The 27,993-nt window shown below is 47.0% G+C and overlaps 2 protein-coding genes across 6 annotated transcripts in view; both read left to right on the top strand.

Moving 5' to 3' along the window:
* Window positions 1-31: 31 nt before the first annotated feature.
* METTL13 (methyltransferase 13, eEF1A lysine and N-terminal methyltransferase) lies at window positions 32-6,183 on the top strand. Its single transcript, XM_052665624.1, has 8 exons — window positions 32-528; window positions 999-1,746; window positions 2,197-2,396; window positions 2,751-2,946; window positions 3,172-3,315; window positions 3,438-3,650; window positions 4,034-4,165; window positions 4,509-6,183. The coding sequence occupies exons 1-8, from the start codon at window positions 376-378 to the stop codon at window positions 4,781-4,783; spliced, it is 2,061 nt and encodes a 686-aa protein (XP_052521584.1). The 5' UTR covers window positions 32-375; the 3' UTR covers window positions 4,784-6,183.
* A 2,934-nt stretch (window positions 6,184-9,117) lies between these two features.
* The window catches only part of DNM3 (dynamin 3), a 166,772-nt gene continuing 147,896 nt past the window's right edge, over window positions 9,118-27,993 (top strand). For 3 of the 5 annotated variants that reach the window (XM_052665620.1, XM_052665619.1, XM_052665621.1), the window contains exons 1-2: window positions 9,119-9,332; window positions 20,385-20,458. In XM_052665620.1, the coding sequence (XP_052521580.1) occupies window positions 9,187-9,332; window positions 20,385-20,458 (220 nt within the window). In that variant the 5' untranslated portion in view covers window positions 9,119-9,186. Of the gene's footprint in view, window positions 9,333-20,384; window positions 20,459-27,993 lie in introns of all 5 variants that reach the window. The other 2 variants (XM_052665623.1, XM_052665622.1) reach the window with 1 other exon arrangement.

Here is a 27,993-nt window from a genome sequence, read left to right as displayed (position 1 = left end):
AGGTGCTGAGATCATTGTATGTTTGTGCCTCGCGGGAGGCTTGCAGGCGCTGTTACGTTCGAGGCCTTCCACCATCTTCACGCAGGTTCTGCCGATGAAAACATCAGAGCCGGAGCCGCCTGTTCGCCTGTAGCCGCCCGCCTCTCCGGGCCGGGAGAACGGGCGTTCGGCGCGGCGCCACCGATGCGGGAAGTACCGCCCTTCTTGAGCGGAAGCCAATAGGAAGCAGCCGGAGCGGGGGCAGCAGCCAATCAGCGGCGCGGACGCTGCGCTCAATGGGAGCGCTGCGCGCTCGGATGCCGTCAGTGGGGGCGCGGTACGGGAACACGTGTTCGGGACCGGCCTCGGATCGAACCGAACGGCCGAACCGGGGCCATGGAGCTGCTGCCCCGCAGCCCCAGGGAGTTCGGCTCCGCGCGGTATTGGGACCGGTTCTTCCGACAGCGCGGGCAGCGGCCCTTCGAGTGGTACGGGGCGTTCCCGGAGCTGTGCCCTGTGCTGCTCAAGTACGTGCGGCCCCGCGACAAGGTGAGGCCCGGTTCTCCTCTCCCAGTTTGGCGTGCTTCTTATCGCACTCTGCCGATCCCCCGGTTCCGCCCGGGTTGCTCTCCACATCTGAGCTTTGTTTGTCATTCTCCCCCCCCCCCCCCCCTCCCCTGCCTTGCAACACAGTGCTCCATACTCAGCTGTCAGGCCTTGGCACAAGAAATATGTTTACAGTGTGCTGTAGCAAGAAATCAGAAGATACCAGATGTTGTTCCACTATGGTGTTAAATCATCCAGATAATCCCCAAGTGAGGCAATGTAGGCACGTTGCTTCTGTGCCCACGTACCTTTATGGAATGATTGTTAGGGCCATGGGGAGTATCTGGAGGTGCTATGGATGTGGTTCTTGCTGAGGGCTCCTGGTTAATGTCCCATTGTTGCACTGTGAAACGTTTTGAGATGTGTATGCAGGGCACCCTCACCATCACTGCTCCTCTTGTCCCGCTTCCCAGGTTCTTGTGGTCGGCTGTGGGAACTCGGAGCTGAGCGAGCAGATGTATGACACAGGGATGTGTGAGGACATTGTGAACATTGACATCAGCGACGCTGTGATCCGTCAGATGCAGGAGCGGAGCACGAGCAAGAGGCCAAAGATGAGGTACCTGCAGATGGACATGCTTCACATGGACTTCCCGGATGCCCACTTCCAAGTGGCCCTCGACAAAGGCACGCTGGATGCCATACTCACCGATGATGAGGAGGTCACTCTGGCTAAGGTGGACAGGATGTTTGCTGAGATCAGCCGGGTCCTGCAGGTGGGAGGGCGCTACCTCTGCGTCTCCTTGGCTCAAGCCCATGTGCTGAAGAAAGCAGTGGAATACTTCTCCCAGGAGGGCTGGGTAGTGCGTGTTCATGAAGTGGCCTCCAGCGGGGACAAGCAGCAGTTTGTCCTGCCAGTCTTTGTCTACGTCATGACAAAGTTCAGGAAGATCCCTGGCTCTGCTCTGCAGATCCTGGAGATCTGCTCCGAGGAGCAGGACAAGCCACTGCGATTGGAGAGCACAGAGCGGCTGGTGGAGGCGGTGAAAGACAGGCAGCACTACGCCCTGCTCTGCAGCCAGGTCAGCAAAGCCCCCTGTGGGGAGCAGCTTTCCCTGGATCTGTGCGATAAAGCCAGTGGGAGGCCCCGCTACACACTGCATGTAGTCGACAGCCCTGCGGTGAAACTTTCCCGTGACAATCGCTTCGCCATCTTCATCAGTGAGTACAGCCTTTCCTGCCTGCAAAGAGACAAACTCCGGGAGCTGCTATAGCAGCAGTGGTCCTGGTCTGCTGGAATTGGAGCTGAAGAGGGAAATCATCTGTCCCTGTGTGGTTTGGTTGGGGTTTTACTCACAGAGATTTGTCAAGCTCTGCCAGAAGCCTTGTTAGCTTCCTGTGTGTCTGCAGAGCCTGAGGCTCAGCACAAACCGCAGATAAGTTTTGGGGCTATTGGACACCCCTTTACCATGAGATATGGCTCCTACACAAGCCTGCCCAATTTGAGAAAGGTCCTTTTGATCACTGATTATGCAGCCTTGCTCTAGGCATAAGGCATAAGGCAGTGCTGCCTCCTTGTGAAATCTCTGTACCCTACAGTTCCTCTCCAGAGTGGTTGTGCAGGGGCCAGCACCTGACTGGGGCTCTCCTGACTGCATCCCCCATCTGCAGTCCCGCAGGGCAGAGAAACCGAGTGGCTCTTTGGGACGGAGGAAGGGCGGAGGCAGCTGGCTGCCAGCGCGGGCTTTGGGCGCCTGGTCACCGTGGCCCTGCACAGGGAGCAGCACTACGAGGGCATGGCCAGCATCCAGGCAGAGCTGTCGGGGAAGGTGATGGAGCTGGCCCCGCCGGGCCTCCCTGCCCGGCAACAGGTGAGCTCATTCACTTGGCTTTCTGTCTTTCCCATTGCCCGGGCCAACCCCAGAATGCCAAACACACACACACAAAAAATAAAGGCCATGCCAAAAACTAGAGAGCATCTAGCTCAATCTTTCCACCTTTAACTTCTTCCATCTCTTCTGTCTTTTCTTTCTTGCATAAAGCCCTTCTTGTAAAAGGCCTTCATGTGCTGGCTTGCTGTACCCCAACATAGATCAGGATGAGCCCAGTGTCCTGTGCACTGCGTACAGCTCATCCTGCTGCTCTCCAGATATGTCAGCTTCATCCTACCCCTCCAGACACAGTCCCTATAGCCTAGATGCCACGAGTCTCTGTCCTCCCTGCAGGTGCCCTTCCTGTCTGTGGGAGGGGACATTGGGGTGCGGAAAGTATGGCACTGTGGCACCAGCCCCCTGAGTGGGGAGTTTGTCGTGGAGGACGTCAAGGGGAACGATGCGTGCTACTTCCGTCGCCTCGTCTTCCTCAGCAACAGGAACGTAGTGCAGTCGGAGGCCCGGCTCCTGGCCCCTGCACCTCCCCCAGGTATGCTGAGGAGATGGTTAGGGACAGGGCAGGAGCGAGGGTGACTTTGGGTGGTAGGGAGTGAGATGAATGTGAGGAAGAAGATGAAGAGTCACGCTGGGGCCTGTCTATCTTGTCTCAGTGCAGATGTGGATGGGGTTTTGCTCTCTGCGTTGCTGGTGGGACTTGGGTTTGGGGTGGTCAGTCCCCAGAAAGTACCCCTGGCTCCAGCCTTCTCTCTTTCAGGCCAGAAGAAACGGAAGAAAGACAAGAAGAAGCCTTGCCCTGCGGAGCCTCTTATGGCAATTGACAAGAGCTACCTGTGCTGTGAGCACCACAAGGCCATGGTGGCAGGGCTCTGCCTACTGGGCAGCTCTGACCCCCTGCCAGGTGATGAGGTGGGAAGGGTTTTTCAGCCTGTGAAGCCAGAAGCAGCTTGGGGCAGGCGGGATGTGATGGGCAGAGGGAGTGTGGCAGTCCTGGCAGCTCACCTGGGCTCTGTCCCCTGGCAGGAGCCCCAGTTGCAGTGCTGGTGGTGGGACTTGGTGGCGGCAGCCTGCCCCTCTTCGTCCATGACTACTTCCCGCAGGCCCGTGTGGCTGTAGTGGAGATTGACCCCTCCATGCTGGAGGTGGCCACGCGCTGGTTTGGCTTCTCCCAGGACGACCGGATGCAGGTGCACATTGCTGATGGCCTGGACCACGTGGCCAAGCTTGCAGCTGAAGGTACTGTCTTGCAGAGCTTTAATTCTATTTCCTGTCCTGCCCTCCTACTGGTTTCCAACTCTACCTCTTGCCTCTCCCTGTGCTATCCTGTCCCTCCACAGCAGCCATGTTGTGGGATGGTGTTCCCCATGTTTCTCCAGCACCTCATGCCATGTATCACAAGCTCCAACCTTGACAGGTCCCTGCAGCAAGCAGACTTGTCCTTGTCAGTGTGTGTGCAGGAGACCTTCTATTTGCTGTCTTTCCCCAGTCCAGAAGGTGCTGTCAGAAGAAGCAGCTGGAAGTGGCAGAGGGGGGAGCCTGGCCACTATATTTGCTGCTTCCCCACCCAGTGTGGCTCATCCCTGTGCCATGGAATAATGAGTCCGTGTTCCTTCTTGCAGCCCCAGCTCAGTATGATGCCATCATGTTTGATGTGGACAGTAAAGACCTCACAGTGGGAATGAGCTGTCCACCTCTGGCATTCGTGGAGAAGCCCTTCCTGGAGAAAGTTAAAACCATTCTCAAGCCAGAAGGTATGAGGTGGGCTCTGGTGGCGGTGCGCTTGCAAGAGCCAGGGCTGGGCTGGTTGGTCCTGGACAGGGTCTGGGTGGTGGGTTCCTCATCCTGGAAAGCAGTGGCTGTGCTGCTGTGACTGATGTGTGGCAGCTGCCTTTCCCAGCAAATCCCAGCTCCCAGTGACATGGAGCTGGGCCAAGGGCACTCGTTGTGCTGCCCAAAGCTGCGTGTGAGATGGAGCTGGTAGCACCAGTGGTACTGATACAGCTGTTTGTGTAGAGAGTGGGTGTGCATGGAGGCCTGTGCAGGATGCCAGGCTCATGGGTGGCACTGTCCTGAATGCCTCTTTCTCTACTGCAGGGGTCTTTGTGCTCAACCTGGTGTGCCGTGATGCTCAGCTGAAGGAGTCTGTCCTGGCCACCCTCAGGGAAGTTTTTCCCCTGCTCTATGCACGCCGCATCGATGAGGAGGTCAATGAGATCTTGTTCTGCCAGCCGAACCCCAAGAGCCGGCGGGACCCTGTGGAGCTCACAGTGCTTGCCCAGGCACTGGAGGGGTCAATGCAGCAGTTGGGGCACTCTTGGGACAGTTCGTATGCGCTGGCAGACATGCTGCAGGCCATCACCATCCTCTGAGAGGTGCCTGATGTCACTTGAGCAAAAGGAGTGCCTGCATGGTGCTGCAGCTGGGACATTGTTGACCCTGCAGGGAGCCAGTGCTGGCCTGATGCCTGCCTGAAGGATGCATCTGGCATGGAAGAGGGCTTCCTATAGCAGGAGGGAGCCCAGCGTGCCTCCTGGAGTGCTGAGGCTCTGCTCTTTGCATAAAGCAGAGCTGGGAGAGCAGGGAGCTGCACTGCCCGCAGGACAGTGTTGGGGTGGCGAGGGGAAGAAGGTGCTCCAGGGTTGGCAGGGCTGTGTGTTTGCATCTATCCCCACTGCTTTCCCGTTGTGGTTAAATGTCACTCTGACCATCCTCTTCCCTTCCAGCTCTGCTTCTTTCCCATATTCTTCCACACCTCCAGGAGCTCTGCTTGTTGGCATCTCTGCAAACCCCCAGCTCTGCCCCGAGGCTGGTAGCAGATGTGTATAGATGGGCTGAGTGCTGTGAGAATAAAGCTCAGGACCGCTCTTGAGGTTCACAGTGCTCCACCAGGTTTATTTCTTGCTAGCAGTGATGGGACACTGCAGTCCATTTGGTGGGTGATGCCCCTGCTGCTCTGGGGCATGCCAGCTCCTGCGAGGCTGTGCAGGGAGTTGCTTAGATCTCACGTCCGTTGCTCTCTGCATTATTCTCCTTCACGTAGCGGGACAAGTCAGTGCCCTACTTTCTCCTTTGGCTGGCCTGCTTCTGTGCAGATGCTTTTTTTTTTTCTTTTTTTTTTTTTTTTTTGCAAAGTGCTTTTGATCCTCCCCAGGCACTCAGAGCGCTCGTGAGTGTCAGCGCTCAGATTTGGGCTGGCCAGCTCGCCGCTGCAGACAGATAAGCTGTGACAGCTCTGTGCTGCTTTGTGCTCTGCCCGGGGCTGCACGCAGTCGCTGGTCACTGGCAGGGGCAAGGCTGGAACACAGCTTGTGCAGCAGTCTGTCCGCCCTGCACGGTTCTCCTCTAAATCTCTTTAGTCATTAGCACTTTTTTTTTTTGAAGGATGTCTATTATCCATCCAGCTCAGTGACGGCAAATTTCTCAACTCTTATCAGCAGTGCTGCATTCAGTCTATTTTTAACTCTGTTTCCAATCCTCAACATAATTCCAATGACACAGATTAGCGTGCATGCCCTTTATTTTATCTAAACCATTTCATTTCTTCTCCGGCAGCTCGCACAAAGCGTGCGTTCATCCCTCCTTTGTCCAGTTCTGCATTTCTGCTGCGTTTCCTAATTGCTGTGTAATGCCACATCCTGTTGGAAAAACAAAAGGCATCTATTGGGAAGAAAGTGGTGATGAGACCTCAGTCCGTTGCAGCTGTCCTTGCAGTCACTGACAGCCCTGCAGTGTTGGTCAAGAAATATATTTCAGTTAGAAAACCAGCAAATATCTAATGAGTGCTGCAATTACCTGAAATTCTCTGTAGGTGAAAGCCGAGTAATTGATCGGTAGAAATTCTATCTCAGGGCAGCAAAAAGGGGGTAGATAACGTATATTTTTGGCAGCTGTTTTGCTGAGTGTTTTGGCAGTATACTATGTTTGCATCCTTTACTCTTCACTTCCTTCCTTTACAGCATGGGCATATTGTAAACAGGGGAGCTAGAAGCAAGCGCTTCTGTCACTTAGCAACTCTGATGGTCTTGGAGATGCTGACATCTTTCCTTTCTTGATTTCCCAGCACAAAAAGAAAACACTGTGTAAATTGGGGCATGGCTCAGCCCTGAGTCTGCAGCCAGCCCTGGCTACTGGGGGCTCATCCTGAGCTGATTTCCTCCAGAACTATGTACAGCGAGCCTGGCTCTGCTGGCTGAGGATGCAGGAGGTGTGCTGTTGAGCTGCAGCGAGGGGCTGCTGCTGCTTCCCAGGTGCCCTCAGTGGGAGGCTGCAGGGAAACCTCTGTGCCGGCTGCAGTGCAGCACAGCCTTTCTTGTACTTTCAGTCTATTTGCAGCCTGAGGATCTCCTTTCTAAGCTGTCTTCGCTGGCAGATGCACCACGTGATGCTGGCTGGCATGGTAATGCCAGTGCTGCAAACCTGCAGAGCCAGGCAGTAGTGGAAACCTGGGAGCTCCCCTTGCAGCACAGGCGCCAACCCCACGCCTCCTGCTTCATGCAGATCAGCTGTATGAAAAGCTCCGTAAGACCTTGGGTTTGGAGCTGAGTCAAGGAGAGTGCGAGGAAGGTCCCTGGAGAGATGGGAAAATCATGCATGAAGGAGCGTGCCTCTTCTGAATGTGGCCCGGGGGAGGATGCAACCTTGGCTGCGCTCTGCTGGCGGGGGGAGTGTGCCTGGCTGCTCATTGCAGGCATCTGCGTCTCCTCTGTGGCAGCTCCTATATAACCCTGTTCTCCGTGAAGAGAATTGCGCTGGCGTGCATTTATAAAGCAGCCTGGGGACCTGAACTGAAAGTCCCATTTTAACGTCACGCTGCCTGGTTTGGAAGAGCTGTTAGTGGGTAAGAAACAGCGACAGCTGTGCTCTGAAACCAGGCTTTTCTTCCCATTTATTTTGCTATAAGCTAGGGCAGGACATACTTGCTATCCATAGACTTGATCTGAAATGCACTGGAGGCTCCTGCCAGCTCTGTGAACCTGGGGACCTGAGCAGGTAGTGCTGGAGCTGGTGACATCCAGAGGTGCCACCTCCCTTCCCACCATGCTGGGAGAGCTGGGGCCATGAAGGTCTCATCTCCTTCCTGAGCACAATGTAGGACAAAAGGAAGTGAGAACCAGTGTGGGGCACTGAAGCCTTGTGCTCCTCAGAAAAACAGAGACCTGGAGGTGCCTTCTCTTTCCTTTGCTGGCATCTTGAGCTGTTAGAAAACATGTATCCTTGGCATAGCATGTGCATACATCATGCAAATGTTTGTGCTTTTGCGAGGAAGTGGGAAAGTTACATTCTGACTGCCTCTGTTCTGGGAGAGGGCAGATTTTTCTAAGTGATGGAATCACAGGGTGGGCATGGTCAGCTTAGCCAGAAACAGTGGAAACTTCACGGACTTCAGGGAATAATTTAATCTTTTTCTAGTAATTGATGTTTTCTCATTTATTTTTAACAAGAGGAAGGAAACAAAGACATAAAAGCTACGGGAAAGGACAGGTCCCCAGGTTACCAGTTTCAGGGTAGCACAGCGTTGCCCCCAGGGATCCTGCCATATCCAGTGCTTGTTTCTCTTGCACTGAGGGGGGCCTGGTGCCAGGCTGATCCTTTCCTGACTGTAATGATTTCAGAAGTGATGGGAAACGTGCCTACGCTTGTGCTTGGAGGGTTTTGCCAAAATGTGATGCTGTTGTTCCTGACTCCCAGTAAGAACCCATTGGCTGGAAGAAGGCCAAAAAGCTCTTCTGTTGCCTCCTGGCACAGGCTGCTCAGGCGGGAGCGTGAAAAAAAAAATCATGCTGTTAATTGGCATAATTATGCCAATAACCCCAGGCTTCATCTAGATAGAAAGGAACACAAGGCTTTTCCCAGAAGGGCAGAGACAGAGTAATAATACCTCTTTAGCCCGAGATAAACACAATTCTTCCTCCTTGGATACCAGGCAGCGTCTTCCCTTGCCATGAGGACAAGTTCAGCTCTTACCTTACCCTTTGCATGGAGACGGGCTTCATGATGAGCTGAGGTCTTCATGAAGCTGAAGGGTTGTGTCCGTGCTGGCAGTGTGCCCTCAGCCCCAGCTGTATGCAAGGATGGCTCCAGGCCTTGTGCTGGGCTCAGCTCCTTCTGTGACTCCGTCCATAGCTGTCTGTCTGTACCCCCGGCTAGAAGCAGGCCCACTGAAGGGATTCACTTCTTATGCTCACTGTGAGGTCCAGCCAAGATGTTTTGATCGCACTCCAGACCGTCAGCGCCTGTCAGCGCTTGGATGCTCCCCGTTGTTTTGCTATTCGTGCTGAGCAAGCCCGTGTCTGGCTTAGCACAGAGGATCGCTTCCGTCACTGCAGGGCTCCGCAGCCTTGTCTGGAACGTCTCTGTGTTGTGACGGCTGCCAGTCATCGCAGCTAAATCTCATTGTTATTTGCTGTACCTCCAGCTTGGCCTCACCACACAACTCACCCTGAACCCACTGCACTTCTTTCCCTCTGCGATACGAAGGCAGCCTGTTCCCAAACCCGAGGTTCTCCTCCAACTGCACTATGGGGTAACGTTACACCTCATAACCACCCAGCCCGACGGAACACGCTTCTCCCCGCGGCGCTCATCGCACGGAGCCGGGCACGCGGGCTGTCCGCAGGTTCCCGCCACCGGCTGGGGGGCGGGTCCTCGCGGGGCGGGGGCGGGGCCCCTAAGCAGAGGGCCCGCCTACCAGCCGGGAGCGGACGCGCATGCGCAGTGCGCCGGCCGTTACCTGTCAGCGGAGGCGGCGGGCGGAGGAGTCGGCGGCGGCGGGATGGAGGGGCTCATCCCGCTCGTCAACCGGCTGCAGGACGCCTTCGCGGCGCTGGGCCAGAACTGCCTGCTCGACCTGCCGCAGATCGCGGTGGTGGGAGGGCAGAGCGCCGGCAAGAGCTCTGTGCTGGAGAACTGCGTCTCCAGGTGAGACGGCGGCCGCCCTCTCCCCAGCCCTCCCGTCCCCTCAGCGGCTGCGCGCGCCCCTCCCAACGGTCGCTAACGGTCGCCTCTTCGCGCGCCCCCCGCGGCGCCGCCCCGGCAGGTTGTGTGGGGCGAAGCGGTCGTCGCGGTTCCAGGTTCCAGGCTGGGGGTTTCCCCGGCGGGAACGCGCTCGATGCCCGCGTCGGCTGAAAGGCTGGCGGTGCGGCCGGCGGGCGCCGCTTACGAACGCGGTGAGCGGGAACTCCTTGTGCCGCTCCCGGGTTTCTGCTGCGCTGGGCATGCGGGCTCCTCAAGCGAGGCGTTATGGCGGAGAGGAAAGGCCTCTGTGTGTTTGTGGGGAACGAGGAGGTTCTGGTCCCTGTCACGAAGCCTCGTCTGCGCTGACACCTGCCTGAGAGCAAAGGTCGGTGTGATGATGGCTGTGGGCTGCCGGCTGCCTCTGAGTCTCGCTGTGCTGCTGGAAGGATGAGCTGCTGCTTGGTACTGGGAGCTGCTTCTCACTGCTGCCCTGCCAGAGGGCTCTGCTTCGCGTGAGCTGCAGGCAGAGCTTGTGTGAGTGCAGCGTGCTCCTGCTCACCAACCCAGGAGTCGCAGTATCACAGAATATCCTGAATTGAAAGGGACCCCTAAGGGTCATTGAGTCCAAGCCCGGCCAGAGCAAAAGGTGAAAGTGAAAAGTTGGTGCTGCCTTGTCCCATCTGAAAGGAGGCTGGAACATACTGCACTGAATAGGCCATCTAGCAAGAATTAGGAAGCAAAGCTAAGGACAGTGACCTTTTTCACCTGCGCAGTTGCTTGCTGTGCACCCTGCGGGCACTGCCAGACTCTTCCAAGAGGAGTTCACAGCAGCCTATGAAGCACTGGGGGGTGTTTCTGTCGTGCTGCAGTCTGGAGTATTTCAACCTTGCTCGTGTTGTAGTCCTGTGCAGTAACATTCAGAGACCAGAATCACCCAATCTGTTGTACCTCCATACCTGTAAGCTTTTGCAAAAGTAAATATCAAAAAGCCTTACTTCAAACCTATTTCCATGAGGTTTAAATAGATATGTTTTACTCTTACCTTTTCTCCGTGCTGGGTGAGCACGTGTGGTCAGCAGATGTGCAGTTACTTGCTAAGCTGTGAGAACTTGATTGTGAACCCTCAGAACCAGATGGGCAAGTATCTGTGAGACTGGAGAGCATTTCTGGTTGGCAGATCAGCAGGTAAGATGCAGTTTTTAGTTAGAAAATTCCAGTATTTCCATGATAATAAAGCTCTTATCTGGAAAACAAGTTTATTGTATCTGTGTGTGTCTTAATATGGCTGATTAAGGTAGCATGCCATTGTAGAGACGTGCTGTGCTCATTTATTTTTGTTTGTGGTGCATTGCCTATGATGTGCTCAGCCACAGTGCAAACAGTAATAGTAACACAATTCTCATAGAAATTGTCATCAAAATAGAGCAGTCCAGCATCACTCTGATGTTTGAGCTTTAGCTCTCGTGCATTATTTTTTTCATCATGTGAACTGTTATCGTTAGTGGGTTTTGAAATCTTAGCCTTTAGAGAGACAGCTGAGAAGCTCTCTCAAGAGTGGCTGCAGTTGGTGGCAGGAGGGCACAGGGGTTGGTAGGGTTCTGAACTTTAGGAGCAGGTTGTTTTTTCTCAGCAGCCTGCAGCCACTGGGCTGACGTGCTGGTTTCAGAGCCCTTTGCTTGTGATCTTGTGAAGGACTTAAAGATGACTTTATTTTCCCATACATAGAGAAAACATTTACTTGCTTGCAGGTGGTTTTGGAGTTGCATTTTCCTTATGCAGCCTTACTCTGCATTTCAAGCATCTGGTTAATATCTCACAGGTCTGACTGACCTCAGTGCTTGCATGCAGCAGAGTTCGGTGTGTTTGCCTCTGCAGGAATTGTGTGACAGCCAGAGCCATCCATTTCCTTGAGATTGGTTTGGGACAAGGCTACAGCAGGGCAGCATCAAGGCTCCCAGTACAGCAATTATTGTTGCTATTTGGGTTCACATCCTTTCACGTATTTAGAGAGTTTACTCATCGTTTATTTCTCCTCTGTGTGCAATGAGATCTTCCTTTTTTTGGTACGTAAGGAACTCTGAAGTCCTTGGATGTTATGTTGGGATGAAAATAAGAGACTCAGGAGAACAGCAGAGGACAGCAGCATTTACACTCACGTTAGTCCTTCACGTGCTCCTAACTGGAGCTAGTGGTGCTCGTTGGAGGAAATGGTATTGTCTGAAGAGTAGAGGAAGAACAAATGTTCATACTGCCTGCTTCTGTGCAACAAAAGCAAATGTGCCCATATAGTGCTGGGGCAGTGCTTAAAGCCAAGCTGGTGGGAGAGAGCCTGAGAAGCACAAAGGGAATCCAAGCTCCAGCCCCTCAGTGGGAGCAGGGTACAGGATTGTGACCTGATGTGTTGTTTGTGCTTGTTAAGCGACTTGCTTTGGGTGATAACAAGGTTATTTATATGGAAATTAGGATCAGGAAGCAATTCTTGGGAATTGTATCCGGGTTGAGAGTTTCCCTCTTATTTCACATTGTCAAGATGGGCTTCCAAGATCGCTTGCCATCTGCACCTTTGCTTATCTTGTCAGGGCCTCTTTCTCCAGATTTTCATCAGAGCCTCATTTAATTCTTACAGATAGTGAGGAATTAATAATTAGATTTCAAAGCTGAAAGCTCTTTACTTCCTTCCCTGCCTAATGTAATATAAAATGGATGTGGCCGAATAATTGTTTTATAAGAGACGTGAAGTCCTGATTGTGAGCCTGTCAGTCACAGTCACACAACTGCTTTCATTTGAAGAGCCCGAGGTCTGCTTTTGTCATACAGCTTTGCAGCTTTTTGATCTCAGTCGCTTTGGATAATCTTAGGGCCCCTACGCCGTGTGCAGCTATTTGTTATGAAATGTGTACCACTTTCTGCCTTTTGCATTGCCGTTCTTCGTGTGCTCAGCTCATTCCTGTGCCTTTTGATGGTGAATGTGAAATGCTGAGGCATTAAGGGAAGAGAAGGGGGCTTCAATCCAGCCACTGGAGCAGAGCGTTTCTCCCAGCAGGCATCCTGGGGAGATGGCTTACACGGCTGCAGATATTTTATTCTTTCACTTTTCTGTCATTGACAGAAGCACTTCTTTTTGCAGGAAATTCACCTCTTACATGAAACAGGCACAGAAAAGCCAAGCGGCAGGAGATGCAGGCATCTCCGCGGTGCTCTGCGTTCTTTTTTTAATCTTAAGGACCTTCTGGAAATGAGAAGCAACCCCTCCTTTTCCTGACTAATTAAGCCATTGTACGGCTGCATTGATGGTATTAGTGTAGCTATCAAAACACTCTGGTGTGCTGAAAGCAAGGATTGTTTCTGGGGATTCCATTAAATGGAAACAGTAGCAAATGAGACAGTGGCTCTTTTTGGTTCCTTCCCCAAATTCTTTTATAGATGTAAAGGTTGTTAAACAAACGTGGTATTTAGAAGTGATGTAGATGGCCTAGTTTTGTCCTTAAATAAAAATCTAATGTGAATTGAATGTTCAGTTTTATCCCAGGTCCTGAGAATTGGTATGTGCCAAGTAAAATAAATGTGCAGTTAAAACAGATGTGCAAACAAAGATGCTAATCAGTTTTCTCATATGTAAGGTAAGAATTTGCTTTTAAATATGAGTTGAGGATCCATGTCTCTTATTTCTGGCACTTAAATTTTGTTATTAACACATTTAGTCTGTTTTTAAGAGAAGCTGTGCTCAGTAATGGGGCAGAGCATTGGGAACCCTGGCTCACATCCTGGTGTTTAAGTTCAGCTTATCAAGTGCTTTACAGAGATGCTAATCAGTAATTCTTACTTCTGCTGAAAAGTGTACCTGGGAGATATGCATGGTCTTAATACACAAATAGATAGATAAATGCATGTTAGCAGTGTGATTGTTTGCATGTGCACCTGCAGGCATAGGGAGTGAACTGCTACAGGTTACAGGAGGATGCTGTGCTTTTCTTTGCCTCTGGTCTATGGTGTGACCTCATGCCTTTTTAAGTGTTACCCACGCCTGTATCCTCACGCACGTGCCTCAAGTCTCTACTCTGGAGGTAGGTTTATGATTTGGATTTTTAAAAAATTAATTTATTTTTAACTTCCATCTATTTTTAAAGGAAAATGTGAGCTTATAATCTTTATCTCTGTATGGAATAACTGCAACTGTAGTCTAAAGCTTGCTCTGACACATTTTTCTGCTTCGTGGGATGGCTGCTTTAGATACCATATGACACTAAAGCAGGACATTGGGTTCTGCTTGCAGTAGCTGAGATGTAGCAGGGTTCTGAAGGGCCCCTTGCCAGTGTTCCGTTTAGTCCTTCAGAGAGATCACATTGTGCTTTGGCATCCGTCTGTTAATCATGGAACAAACTGATCTTTTTCTGAAGGATTCACACATTTCCTGCATAACCTCTGCCTAGATTGCAAGCACTGAGGGGCAGAATCCATTTTTGCTTTCTCTGTTTTTTTTAAGCAGTGCATGACAAAGCAAGGCCTTCTGGTGACTGTGAACTCCCCTTGCTCACTGTCCTCATGTGCAGAGACTTACAGGGAGGCTCTTTAATGCTGTGTGTCTGCAGTGTAAATATGCTGAGAGAGGAAGCGAGCATTATTTAAGTGTGACCTTGCATCTTTTTTCTTCAGCAAGTTGCAGTAAGACGAACAAGGCAGCATTATTGAACTTGAGAGGAGCAAATCCCATTTAACTGCATGCTGGGCTTTGATGTACTGCCAAGTACTGTTGTCTGTGATAGCCTCTGGGATGCAAAGGAGACTGTAGCTGGAGATAAGAGAAGTTTTCAACCAAGGCATCTAGCGATAATGTCAGCTTTTGTAATTTGTTTGAGAAAGTCATGCTTAAATCAATACCTAGCAGAGTATTTCTGCATCCCCTAACTTCTGTGCAAGCTTCTATCCTTCAAAGATGTAGGAGTTCTACTACTTGCTGTAACACAGCTAGATTTCTGCTTTCACAGCTGATAAAATCAAAGCTGGATTCCTCTTAAGCACTTGGTACCTTGCTTCCTATGTAGTTGCCTACAAATCTACATGTGTATTCAGTTGTGCTCATTTATGTGGGATGCACTAACATGACCTGCGTGTAGATTCACCTGCAGAGAACAGGCAGGGCTCTGTGGCAAGCACAAGAACAACTGGAAGGTACCTGCAGGCTCTTCCAGCTGAGCTGGGAACTGCTGAAGGCACTTGTAACATCAGCCATAGAGGCAGTGTTGTGCTCTGATGTGCTCACCTGTTCTTTGGCTCAGGTGGACAGAAGGTCCCCAGAGCACATCGTTTCTGGGAAGTTGCTCCCCACTACCATCTCTTACCGTTGTTTTTCTGACTATAAATTCAGTTTATGCTACAGTTTCCTTTGTGTTCTCCCTCCATATGTTTTTGGAAAGAGCAGAAAAACTGAATTTAGATACGTTTCAGCTTTGCAGAAGGATCTTTGATGGTTTGTCTAGTGCAAAGACAGTTAGCTTCACGTTTTCACACGTTCATCACAAAAGAGAGAAATGCACTGTCACAGTGTATCTGGAGAGTCAGAGGTTTTGCCCTTGGTTTTTGTGATACATCGTAGCTGATTGCATTCTGTACCTCTGCTTAATGGCTCAGTGTTGATGTGTCTGAGATCAGTGCGCCGATTTGGGAGGAAAGACCGGAGCTTGTTTTGTCTGAATTTTGATGACCACACTGAGATTTGCAGTATCCAAGAGTTTTGTCATGACGAGGTGATCCAGAGGTGAGTTGTGTGCTAAATGTGTGCCCTTACAAAGTAGGTAGCTTCATGCAGCTGGGAGCACATCGCCTGCTGCCTGGTCCTCACAGCCAGCACGTTTTTGTTTGTCTGATTTTGTGGTAGAGGAAAATCTTCCTCAAATATTTCTTTAGAAGAAAAAGAAACAACAGCCAACAGCATAGTTAATAGTGTTTGGCAGCTATAAGTTCAAAAAAAGAAAAGCAGCCCGACAACTCGTGTTTATGCACTGACAACAATTTGAGGTGAGGAAGGAACGTTTGCTGTTCATTTCTTGTATTGAAATACCAAATCTCACTGCATTAGTATGCGTCCTGAGAATGGATGGGCTTTCATGCACTAACAGCATATGTAAATGAACCTTTTCCTAAAAGCAGGCACATCTGATTAGGGAGAATACGGTTGTCCTGAGAGGTCTGCTTTACTCTTTTCAACATGAAATTCTAAGAATTGCTGGGGTTTTGTTTGTTCTGTGGTTTCTCCCCCCGCCCCCCGGCTTGGAATTGATGGAGAGCACCACTGGGCAGGAAATAGCGGGAGCTTTTGTTGAATCTTAAAAGAGAGAGGAAAAGGGGCATTTTCACAAATGGAATTAGGATGATGCAGCAAAGTTTTGGATGTCTGCCAGGGAGGACAGATGCATCGAGCATACAGTGCCTTGTCTACGAGACTGCACAGTGGCAGCTTCCTGATCTGTTCATACAGCCAGCCCACAGCCCGGCATAATCACTGCAAACAGAGCACTGTTCAGCTCAGCGCTCGCGTGTGTTTGCCTGGCAACTTTTCATAGCTGAGTATGGCAAATTTTCAGCCCCTATGAACACTACTGAGGCTTCACAACATTTTGTTACGTAGTAGATTATATTTTTAAGTAGTTCTTTTTATTTGCTACTGTGAACAAGCTTGTCTTTTTCTGTGCAGAACTGCAATGTAAGGTACTCTCATTGCTGTCAAAACATGATGTTGGGATAATGTGATAGTCGGTACCTTCTGTCCAGTTATGTTTAATGGAAAACTTCACCACGGGGGCTGGGATCCCAGAATCTGACTCCTGAGTTGCGTGGGCTGCAGTGTGTGGTTTCTGCTCCTGGGTGTTGGAGTGCATCTCGATGCAGCAATGTAACTGATTTCTCAGCTTACCTTGAGAGAATGCCTGCTACAAACATACTTAAGAGATCCCTAACTAAGCCCTGAAGTGTGCTGGTAGAGATGGCAGCATCTATGCTGTGTGGTTTACAAAAAGTCCCTGCAAGGACTGCTATAAATCTGTAAGAACTATTACAGCCAAGGTCATTACATGTCCGCGGCCTCTTAATGCATTTAGCCTGCCTAGCAGGTAGGTGTCATTGTTCTTCAATAAGGAGGCTTAATTATTCTGCACATCTTTATGTAAGCCCCATTAAGTTAGGCTGAGATTTTGCATCATTGAATGACGCTGTGGGAGATTCCCTTGATTGACAGACAGGCCAAAACAGAAGAGCATTTACTGTTCTGTAACTAATGAGAGGAGGTGAGGGATCAAGTGGTTGCTGATAAGAAGAATTGGTCTCTGGACTTTGAGTTAATGAGGAAGAACACATATAGCCAAATACCCGTGTGAGGTGAAAGTGATGTATGCTGCTCAATTACCGAATAAGAGTGGCTTGTGGTTCAGAATGCCAAAGCACAACAGAGGAACTGCCTTGCAGCTTGTAGAACTTGAAAGGTTTCCCTGTACTGTTTGTAGTGCTGTTTGAAGGGCAGGGGAGCTGTGCTTCCAAAGCCACTGGGGAACAATAAATACAGCGATGTCCAGTGCAGGTCTTCAGATGGACACTTTTAGCATTAAGAGTTCTTTAGTTATAAATTAACTGGGTTTGGTTTGTGGATTTGAAAAAGTGAGCCTGAGGAAAGATGCTAAGTTATTAATGGGTCTCCAGTAGTGTTCCACTGGGCCATGCTTTGTTGTTGTGTTGTGAAGCACTGTGCTTCAAGGCTAAAATGTGATAAATGCCAGAAAATGAAAGCAATTGGTGGTACTGCAGTGCAACGCATGTTTGTTGCAGACACAGGAGGTGCTTGGCATGTGCTCATATGTTGGTGTTCACCATCAAGTGCTGCCTTCCTGGAGTGAGAGACCAGTGCTCCTGGAGTGCCCGGCTGGAGCTGTGTGGAACAATGAATGTGTGCTGGAGAACTGCCCAGGAAAACTGTTGACTTCTGACCTGATTGCTTCCTATTGCAATTAAAGCTGCGTTGTAGTTCTGGCAAACCTTGGCAATAAAGGTCTAATAATTGTCATTTTCCTTCATCCTTTGGTTTCCTGAATCCCCCTTGTGTTTTGTAGGAATTCGCTGTATTGCTATCAGTGTGAGCTCAGCACTTACCCTGTACAGTACTGACCACTTGTCGAAGTGCAGGGCGTTGCACAGTACCGCACTGCCAGAGTAGAACGGACTGAAGTTGTTCTTTTGAAATGACAATCAAGTTTGAAGTGGTGATGCATCATCAGTCTTCACCTTGTGTTGCGCAGCCTGGGGGCTTTCTTGCATTTTTTTCCTTTGATATAATGACTGCTGCTAGTATGCCAGAGAGCTGCTAAATGAAAACCATTCTCTGACCTGGAGAGCCCCCTGTACCACATAATACCTGTTTTGCTTTGTATTTTGATATATGTTTTTCTTTGTGAGCTGTAGTCCTGCTTTGTAACCAGACAAGCTCATTGAGCAGAGTCCTGCCTAGTTTGCTTTGCAGCACTGTGCTGTGGCTTCAGCTCTTTCTGAACATATACAAGGGTGATCCCATCTCTCGTGTGGGATCCTTCCCATTAATGAATCGTCCAGTTTCAGCTCATTTGTTCCTTGAGCATTAGTCAGAGAGACAGAGATGGGAACTTTGTTTTTACTCAACAGTGAACTACTGCTGGAAAGACCAGACCTCAAAGTGTTGTGTCATTGTGAACCAATAATGTACTGATATGGCCATTTAGGAACAGGCTTTGCATCCTGTGACATCGGTTTATGGCACCTGTCCTTTAGCAAGTCAAATTCAGACTAATATCTGTTACCCTTGCTCATTAAATAAAAGTTTTAGTAGATATGCTTGTCCTGTTCTCTGATATTGGAAATGAACAGTAATAGATGCTGAAGACAGTACAGTTGTGCAGCAAGACGTGAGTAATTGTAAAGCATTTACGGTAAAAACTACTTGGCCATAAAAATAATAGTTGTCCTTAAAAATATTTGACGATATTCCAACAGATGAGTATGTTCTAAGGCTGCTGAGTTACTGAGGTGATGCTCTTGAATGCTTGGCTGCTGATATCTCAGTTGTTTTGGGCGAACGGTCACATTGTGCTGCCGGTCTGCAAAGTGTCACGTCAGAGCAGAGCTGCTGCTGAGCTGGCATATGTGCTGCCAGCAGAGGAGCTTCTGCTGAAAACAATGAGAATAGAGGTGTAAAGGTAGCTCGATTCTTGTGGTGGGATGCCTGTCTTTTAAAGGAAAAAGCTTTTGTTCCCAGTTTTATTCTTGTTTCCTGCACCTTGTCATTTTAATCCATTCTTGCATTTGCGCACTGAGGTGCTCATGGCTCGCCCCACAGAGCACCCTGTTCTCTCCCTTGCTGGTGTCTTCACCCACACGTTCTCAGGAACATCTTTGATTTCCTGGATGAATTTCTGAAACCACAGAAAAATTTCTTTCTTTTCTTTTCATCACAGGCTTCACCTGTGATGGGATTGTTCTGCCAAGATCTGTAGGCAGAAGGCTGGGAAAAGCAGCTATCTGCAAACTGCCCTCTGCTTCAGTGTTAAGGGCACAGCAGGATGTTAAGGGGCATCATCTGTTGGTCTGACGAGACCTTTGTGTCTTGGCTGTCTTCAGTCCTGTAGTATTTGCTGCCTCTTTTTTGCTTTTAAGAAACATTGTATTTTGCAGATGTTTTGAGGGAAAGTGGGGGTTTGGGGCCATTCTTAATACATTGCTGGTTGTTTTTTTTCTGCTCTGCTAACAAACCCTGTGGAGAATGCTCTCTAAATTGAGGGGATGGGGAAGCACCTGCATCCTGTCCTGTAGGTTTCAAAGCAGGATTTCTGCAGGAGCAGTACTACAGCACTTCATGTGATTCCCCTATTGCTGGAGTTGGAAGGTAGTACTATGTTGCTTTTCCTTAAAAAAGAAGATATGGTTTAGCTTGTAGTTTAACTTGAAGATATCTTTAACTTGTTTAACTTCCACAGTAGGAAGGGTTACCGAATGCAGTCTGTTGTTACAGTTAGAGAGGGTTATCAAATGCAGCCTACTGTGAGCATGGAAAGAGAGTGAAGGTTGTTGGCATATGCTTCTTTGTAATTTTGCTGCTGATGGAAGGTCAGTGTTATACAACTAGGAATTGTGTGAGTGCAGTGTTCTTTATCTCTGGATGTGCTTAGTCTGAAAACTGATCAGTATTTTTAACCTTTAACTCTCTCAAGAGGGATTTCAGGGCCTTGTATGGTGTTGCAGACTGCCCCGGTTTGTTCTGACTGGTCAGCTTGTCCTGAATAGTGATTCCTTTTGGCTTCTTAATGGAGAAAAAAAGATTAAAGAATTCAAGTCTGAAATTATCATCTTGGTAGGTGTTCTCTACACCCTGGGTTACTGTGACTTCAGTACATAAAGAAAAAGGAATATGTTTTTCTTAAAATGTTCTCATCTTTACCACAAGAATATATCAGTAGCTGGCACTTGGCTGTGAGACAGGCATCTCTCAGGAGGTAAGGAAGTTGTAACAGACCTTTTGAAACCTTTGATATCCCTTTAAGCTACTTCTTTGATCCTTCTGCTGTCTCAAGTGTTGCAAAACATCACAGCAGGTACAGATCAGTACATGTAATGCTTTTTGCATTATCTTTGCTTTAAAGAGTGTGTATTTGTATGACTCTATTCTCTGTGCATCTTCAAGTGGAGTATAGGATGGGGACATGTTTATTTAGAGACCCCAGGAAATGTGGGCATGGCTTCAGGTCCTCTGTCTGCATTGTGAATTGTAAGGTGTTCTATATGATGATTGTGAGGAAATAGAATTGGTAATTAATGTTTGCTACATATTTGTCTGTTGATCTATTGCTATCTCTAATCAAAATGAACAGCCCAAATTCGTATTACAGTTTGCGTACAGCAACCCTCCACTTCCATTGCAGCTCAAAGGTTCCAAATTAGTTCAATACCTTATGTAACTGGACAGTCCTTTCTGGGTTGTGACTTCTGTTTTATTCATGTTTCTAGGGATTTTCTTCCACGAGGTTCTGGGATTGTAACAAGACGACCATTGGTGTTACAGCTTGTCACTGCCAAAACAGGTAACCTCTCTTTCTTCTGAGTTCGCTGCCTGGACAAAATGCTGTTGTGTACTTTGGCAGGAGGAAATTAAAAATCCAGGAAAATTAATCAATGCAAAGAAAGGTGCAACTGCACTGCCTGGAACAAGGGCCAGCTGCTTCAGAATTGCATGCTCAAGGCCACCTAAGCTCATTGTCCTGTCTGGTAAAATAATGCAACCTCAATCCTAGAGAACATAGTCAATTTGATCCAAGATCAAACTTGTGGCAGAGGAGAAAAGAGTTATTACAGGCAAATTGATTCACAAGTTAATTTTGATGTTGCGTTGCTTAATGAGCTCTGCAGTTGTATTAGTTATAACACATCAAGATTAAGGTACTTCTGTCTTCGACCCTTGCTCCAGTGCACACGGATTTGGTTTCATGCAGCTTGTTTTCATGACTTGTCTTTTTAGGTTGGACTCACTGCACTAAGTAGAGCAGAAGGTAGACTTTGTGAGAATGAGGCTCCTGTGTATTTGTCTGGTCAAAAATGAAAATACTGCATGTATACCACTGAGCTGTGTGAGATATTGGGACCTTTCATCAGAACTCACCACTTGGGACTCTTCCAAGTGACGTGGCATCTGCTGTCAAGTATCTCCATTCTCTGGCATGTTTAAAACCTGTTTCCTGTTTTTCTCTCTCTTTTTTTTTTTTTTTTTCCATGCTAAACAACATAAGCAATAAAATCACTGGTTTTCTGTTGACATCTTCTGAAACGAGTGAAAAGAGATTATATCCAAAGTAGGATTTAAGAAGAAATTCTCTTTAAATTGTGATACACTGTGAAGCTGGGGAAGAAACAAAGTTGAAACTGCAGGACTTGGGTCTGTCTCTATGTGTGAGATGTAATTAAGTTTTTGGGTGCATTTTTTCTCTAAAATGTCCCTATGTCATTCAGCAGGAAGGTAGGCTTCAGTCTGCCTGCACTCTAAATTTTTCTCTGGCTTACTGCTTGTAAAACACGTTCATGATTTCAATACCTCTAAGAAATTTTCTTTAGTTTTCATATATACTATGAAAGTGAAAGGAAAGATTGTAGAATCTAGTATTTCTGTATGCCCAACTTATACCTCAGGGATTTAAAGTATGTAATGTGTACTTGTAGTGTTTTATACATAGTAGAAGATCAAGTTCATTTAGGTTAGAAGTATGAACACTTGTCAAATCTGCATGCCTGGCTTCAGGGCCCTGATAAAAATGCTGAAACATGAATAAGGACCAAATGTGAAAAATCATGATGTAGTTTTTCCCGCACCATGTAGGAGCAGAAGAAAGAAAAGAATCAAGCTCTGTGCTGGCATTCCTAACAGAATGGCTGAATTGTGGGGACATAAGAAAAAAAGGAAGCAAACTCTTACACTGTAAGGTGGTTAAATCTTCCTTGACATCCATCCTAAGCATACCCTGCCTGATCTCTATTGCCTTGTTTTGTAAAATCATTGTTTTCTCTCTGGTTAAGGTCAATGAAAGGATTTCTCTTCTTCCCGATATTTTCCCTATTAATGTATTCATGTAATGTTTCCAGCCTTAGCTGCATCTACAGCTTTGTCTGAATGCCTGTTCTGCTGTGAAGTAGTTTTTCCATTACAGCTTAAAAACAACAACTCTGAAGCAATAAGCTTCTGCCTCGCGTATTGTTTCCTAGCTGCTAGGACATATTTATCCCTTTAGGAAATGCTGTGTATTTCTTGTTTGGGACCAGATGTCAGCACCTTTGAATACACGGGCTTTGATTATTTTGTTACTTGCTTTAAACTGTGTTTCATTATTTGATTTTGGTGATTTTGGTGGGAATTTTAAAAGAAAAAGGTATTTGGAGCTGCTTTAATCTTTCAGAACTGATTTAAAAGAGAAAATAAACTACGCAGAGAAGCACGGTGTTCTCTCACAGGAAGCAGATGCTGGACTGATTTTTATCAAGTTTGTAATTATTGTCTAAGCTGTTACAGAAAGTAGTTAGAGGATATTATCAGGTTTCTGCTACTGTAGCAAGCTTAACTGCTTTCTAATCCTAGAACCTTTCTCACCTCTTAAAAATAGCTATTCTTAACCTTGTAATATTCTAGGGAGGGGAACAGAACACTTTCTATATACTATGTGCTGTAACATATAAGCATGCAGAGTTGACTGCAGGGTATTTTAGAAGTGTTTTCAACTGTCTGAAGATCCTTTTGAAAGATGAATTGGTCTGATGGTTAAGGTTAAGGTTAAGGCTTCCTCTGGCTTTCAGTTGTGGCGCTAAGGGTTGAAGGTTGCCAGCTGAGGCATTTGCGCACGCTCAAGTAAGGGGGAACTTTGGTTGCTCACTCTTAGGCTTGGAGACATCATGGAAGGGTACAGCAGGGAGACATTGCTAGGGATCTCCAACATCTGAAAGGATCTGGTGTGTCTGGGTAAAGAGCTGGTGTCTTTGGGCCTTAAAAATGAGAATATGCAAGCGGTAACGTGAGACAAACCAGTACTAAGAAACGTATCTCATATGAGATGGTGCTTTAGGAGTTTGTCTGTGTCTTTTTAGAAATTTCCGTGTAATTAGTGCAAAGCTATTTTGCTGTGATCTGTTGACTTCCTCTAATCACAGTAACATTTTTTGCTACATGTGGCTTTGTGCCATTTGCATTTCCATATCCATGCAAGCACTGTACTCTGCTGAAATCTTGGAGGCAAAGACTGGTTTTAATTATCACAGCTGACATGACAGCCGTGAGTAGTTGTGCCTGTTTTCCTTTGACTCTGATAATGAGAGAAGTACCTGGTACCATGGGATAAATCATAGCATGGATGTTAAAAATGATTGTATAGTACTGCAAACGACTCTCTTGTTCTTCTCTGTACTACTTGGGGCTCTTCTTGAGTCCGCTTGAATTTCTTCTTGGAACTGCCCAGCTGCATTACAGATGAAACAGTAAATGTGTTCTGCATTCAATAAACCACTGCACCAGCTACAGGAGAAGAAAAAGATCTTCATCCTGTAAGTATTTGAGTCTCCAAGGTGGTTCTCTTCTGGTAGTCAGAATTTGGTACTCATTGCTTGTCCTAAAGCCGTTCATCCGCAGTCCTGAAGGTGGGATCACAGTGCTGTATGCTTAGTTTTCATCTCATATTTATAATTCTCTTGTATCCCTACTGTTGAAGAAAGATGGCGTATATGAGGTTTTTCTGAAATTGAGCCAAACAGCATGAAGTCATTGTTCTGTAATAAACAAATACTGCTAATGCAGCTTTGTTTGCCACATAGAAATCACAACTGAGAGCTCCCATCTTACACTGAGCGTGCGGAACGATCCAGATGCAGCTTGATGGTGTGCGGTCACTGCACTCAACCCTGGGCAGTTATGCAGCATTGGGAATCTTCAGTGCCAGGTGAACCAGGACTCTTTCTCCCGGGTGCTTTGCTGCTAGGCTTTGAAGGAACTCAGAGTAGGGAATATAGGAGAGAAAACAGTCCCACTGGAGAGGACCCACTTCACTGAGTTTTTAGAAGGCAGAGATGTGGTGCTGTTAGCTGGCAGCTGCTCTGCTGATGAGCTTTGGGTTTTTGCAGGGCAAACAGGACAATTGTGCTAAATGAGCCCAGGCATTCAGGTGCTGTTTGTTGGAGTGACTCCATCTCCCTTCTCCTGGGTGAGAAGTTGGTTGTGAGGGCAGTTGACTTTGTGAGTCTGATATCCAAACCAGACAAAAGATGTGCTGGCTCTTCAAGCACTTGACTGCTGCTTCATAAGAAACAGGAAGCTCATTTGATCTGACCAGAAAGCATTTGGTTTGAATACTAAACAGTTGTGGTGTTTCAGCAGTTACCAATGAGTTGAGTGCTGCTCTCCTCCCTTACTTGTGATTCCTCTTCAGGAGGAAGGATGCAACTACAGACTCCTATAGTTGTGCTCCTGGAAGTATTTCTCTGTGTGTGTCTTTAGGATGTAATTATTAGCACGCAGTATGAGCTGGGACAGGAGCTATAAGGGCTGTGTTAGTGTTCAGCCTTCTAGGAGAAGTATAACTGAAGTCTGTATCAGGTACCTTGCTTTCATTTCAACTCTTCTGTCTGCAAACTTTACTGATAAGCATGCTAACTTACAGTGATTTGTTCTCTGTTGCCAGCATTCCTTAAGGGAAGGCTTAAGATTTTCTTCCATTCGCTTGGTGTGCCTTCATTTATACATCAAAACCTATTTTGTAAACATAATTTTATTGCAGCATCCCTATGACTTTAGGCAATCTGTTCTTCTTTCTGATATGTTCTCTCCTGCTTGTGATGGTGAAGTAATTATCTAGGTTCCTTGAGACTGGCTACTGTGCTTTTTAAACAGTAACAACAGCTAAAAGATGTTCTCTGGTTTTGGGTGAGGCTATTGCTGTAGGTCTTACATTTGTTAGAAATGCTTTGCTCTCTGTGTGAATTGGCTGTTTAAATGTTAAAATACTGTGGAGGAGGGTTGTTTTCCTCATTTTGATAACTGTTTTTTGAGCAGCTTTGAATTTCTTTCATGGTCGGTCCTTTGATTTCTCTGCTAAAGAAAAATGTCAGGCTAACAGATTTTGAGAAGTGTTACTGAGCTGGACGTTTTTAGATGAACGCTCCACATGTACAGTGCCCACATTTGTTTCAGTTCTGCCAATTAGAACATTAAGTGGAATGTAAATCACCGTAGGGTTCAAAAATGTTGTGGATTTTTTCTCAAATCTTGCAGATGCTCTTTCCTTTTGAAGTTGCTGAGCTTTAATGCAAGTGCCCTTGCATTGAAGTGTTACGAGGCTTCATTCCTTAGGCGCATCCATCTTTTATTGCCATCTGGTGGCAAAAAACATCCATAGGAGAAAATGGAAAAAATTGTTAAAAGAACGTAGGCTGCTTAATTCACTTAATACAAATGATCTCACAGATTTCCTCAGCAGGAATGGGGCCGTGAAAGACCCGCCATCCGAACAGGGCTAATAAGCTCTAAGGAGAGCGCCGTTAGTGCGAGGCTGCAGGCCTCCTCTGCCTCTCTGACTGGTGTGTGTGTGTGTGTGTGTGTGTGTGTGTCTGTCTGTCTGTCTGTCTGCAGTAACCTGAGTAGACCTGCAGTAGCATTCACATTTGATCACTGACAGAACACAAACCACTGATGTCATGCTCTTGTAAAACAGAGAAGTAAATGTTGTGCAAGGTACATTAACAGCAATACAGTCTTAAAAACAAGTTGCATAGAAAGCATAAGCTCTAGAGCAAGGTTGAAGGAACAGAGATGTCTCTCTTGTTTCCTAGAAGCAAAAACTGTCAAGGATGCACCAGACTATTTCAGTGAATAGCATACTTACTTTTCCTCCCCCTATATGAGTGTTTACCATTAATAATAAATAATAATTAAAGCATTTAATTGGTTCCTAAGTCTATGACCTGGTATTTTATGCTGGTCAAATCTATGCTGTTTCCAATGTTTTTAAGCTCTTTGGCTATGATATTCTTGTAGTTCTGTGCGTCAACAGGAATACCACTTCAGAAAACTCTTGTACTTCTTGTAGACTTGCTGTTTGAAGGTTAGCAGGGAAGACCTGAATTTTATCTTCATCATGTCAACAAAGCTAGAGCAACGGAGAATTAAAAGGAATTGTAGATTGGATGAGACAACAAGGGTTTTTGGTACTGCCTCTCTCTCTCCTATTAAAAAATATTGAACGATTTTTTAAAGTCTAAATGGATCAACTGCATTTATTTTGTTCAGAAAAAGCTGGTCCATCATCAAAGAAAAGGTGATGGGCTTTAACTTGTGAAGTCTGGTTCTGTGTTTTTAAATCACTTCTTTGAAAGTGCCCTGAGGCTGGTGGACTGTTAGCTGAAGCTAGCAGAAATGTCATTTTCGGGTGAGATTTTCTCCCTAAAGGATTTGGAAGATAGAAACCATGGGCACAGAAGGTATTCCCTCTCACAAGGTGTATTTAAAATGTTTGCTGTAGACCTCTGATTTCCTGCATCATCTTTCTTTGAAAACTCCAAGCTGGAGTGTTTGCTCCTCTGAGATACCATGGGAATAATTCTTGCTGAAATCAGACCTGGAGGAACTGAATTTCTGTCTCGTCTCACTGGTAAATTCCTGAGCTCTACGAGGTTGTTCTGTTAGGGTAACCTTTTAGGGCTTTATCAGACTGTGGTGTGGGTTCAGACTGATGCACATCAGGGGCGTTTTCCAGAAACCTTTAATGTATTTCTAAGACCTGTTTCTTATCTTGTCGCATGGCTTACCTAACTTGGCTTTCTATAGCTGGCCTGTGGAAGAGCTCAGCACAGTGAATGAGTGGTCTGGAAACAGCAATAGCTGTTTGTTGTTTGTAACAGTGCATTGCTGTGCTGGATGAACTCACAGAAGTCCTTGGGGAAATAACATAGAGGAAAAATGAGAAGTCTTCTGCAAAATATTATCCCATAACACCCGTTTGCACATCTTGTCCAAATGAATCAAAATTGAAGAGAAATGATAACCTGTTGTGACACTTGTAGCTGGATGCCATAGAGAGCTGTGTGATGGTAGCTTCTTTGTTCCATGTTATCCAAACTGCTTTAAATGATACTGTTTATTTATAGATAATTTTGAAAAGTATGATACATGTGAAGATGATGGTTGTTTCTTTTTCTTATTCCTTCTCTTGATGTAACTCCAGCTTTATACAGAAAACACATCACTGAACGCTGAGTGTCAGGCAGGATCATGCCTTCTGTCCAACTCTGTGTCTGTTCCCACAAGAAGTTTAAGTGTTAATCTGTTCCTCTGTGTGTGAAGGTTAAAAACTGAGGCTTGCATTAAAGCGTGTGTTCATCCAGGCTGAGGGCATCACTGCCAAGGACAGGCGAGGGGCTGAGAGGCCCAGAACAAAGCACTGCTTGTTCATCTGGATTTTTATTCTGTAGGCTGTGCGGCTCCACAGGTTATGCGCAGTTGTAAAGCCTCTTCCTTCAGAACTAATGGGACCACAGATGGCTCTGAGGGGAATGAGAAAGAGGAATATATGAGAAAGAGAAATATTAACATAGCTGAAAGGTAGTCAGCTTTTTCACTTGGATTACCTTGAAGCCTTTCAGACTGGGACTTGTCCTGTTATTAAATGTCATGTGGAAGAAAGAGAAAAGCTTCTTTGAGCTGAGCCAGCCATCTGATTGTAAATAAGCACAAAGTTTTTGGTTCAATTTTGAAATCTTTTGCTGAGAAAATATGATGAGCCACCAGTTTAAAAACTGTAGATGGGAAGAATGCGGTTTGTTTTGTCCCAGGAGCACTCAGACAAAATAGGAACCACTTGTCAGCTCTTATTTTCAGTAGGTACCTATTTCCCATCTTTGCAATAACAAGTGTTACAAGTGTAATATCTTCTCTCTCACTTTGCAGTATTTGAATATTCCTTGTTGGTTGTTATTTTATTTTTTTTAATAAATACTTGAATATTAAGTATACAGAAAAATATTGATTGTCATTATCCTATGCTCTGGAGTTCTTAAGTCGTGAAAAGTAAGATGAAGTGCTCTCTTATTCTTAGGA

The sequence above is a fragment of the Tympanuchus pallidicinctus genome, unplaced genomic scaffold (assembly GCF_026119805.1).
Source record: "Tympanuchus pallidicinctus isolate F22 unplaced genomic scaffold, pur_lepc_1.0 scaffold7, whole genome shotgun sequence".
Taxonomy (NCBI): Eukaryota; Metazoa; Chordata; class Aves; order Galliformes; family Phasianidae; genus Tympanuchus; species Tympanuchus pallidicinctus.
The sequence above is the reverse complement of the archived record's forward strand: the minus strand, read 5'-3'. Positions and strand labels throughout refer to the sequence as shown.

Bases quoted from the DNA above. Each gene is read 5' to 3' on its own strand.
- METTL13 (XM_052665624.1), top strand. From the start codon at position 376: ATGGAGCTGCTGCCCCGCAGCCCCAGGGAGTTCGGCTCCGCGCGGTAT. The intron at 2,397-2,750 runs GTGAGCTCATTC...TCCTCCCTGCAG, and splicing joins GCCTCCCTGCCCGGCAACAG to GTGCCCTTCCTGTCTGTGGG. The intron at 2,947-3,171 runs GTATGCTGAGGA...TCTCTCTTTCAG, and splicing joins GGCCCCTGCACCTCCCCCAG to GCCAGAAGAAACGGAAGAAA.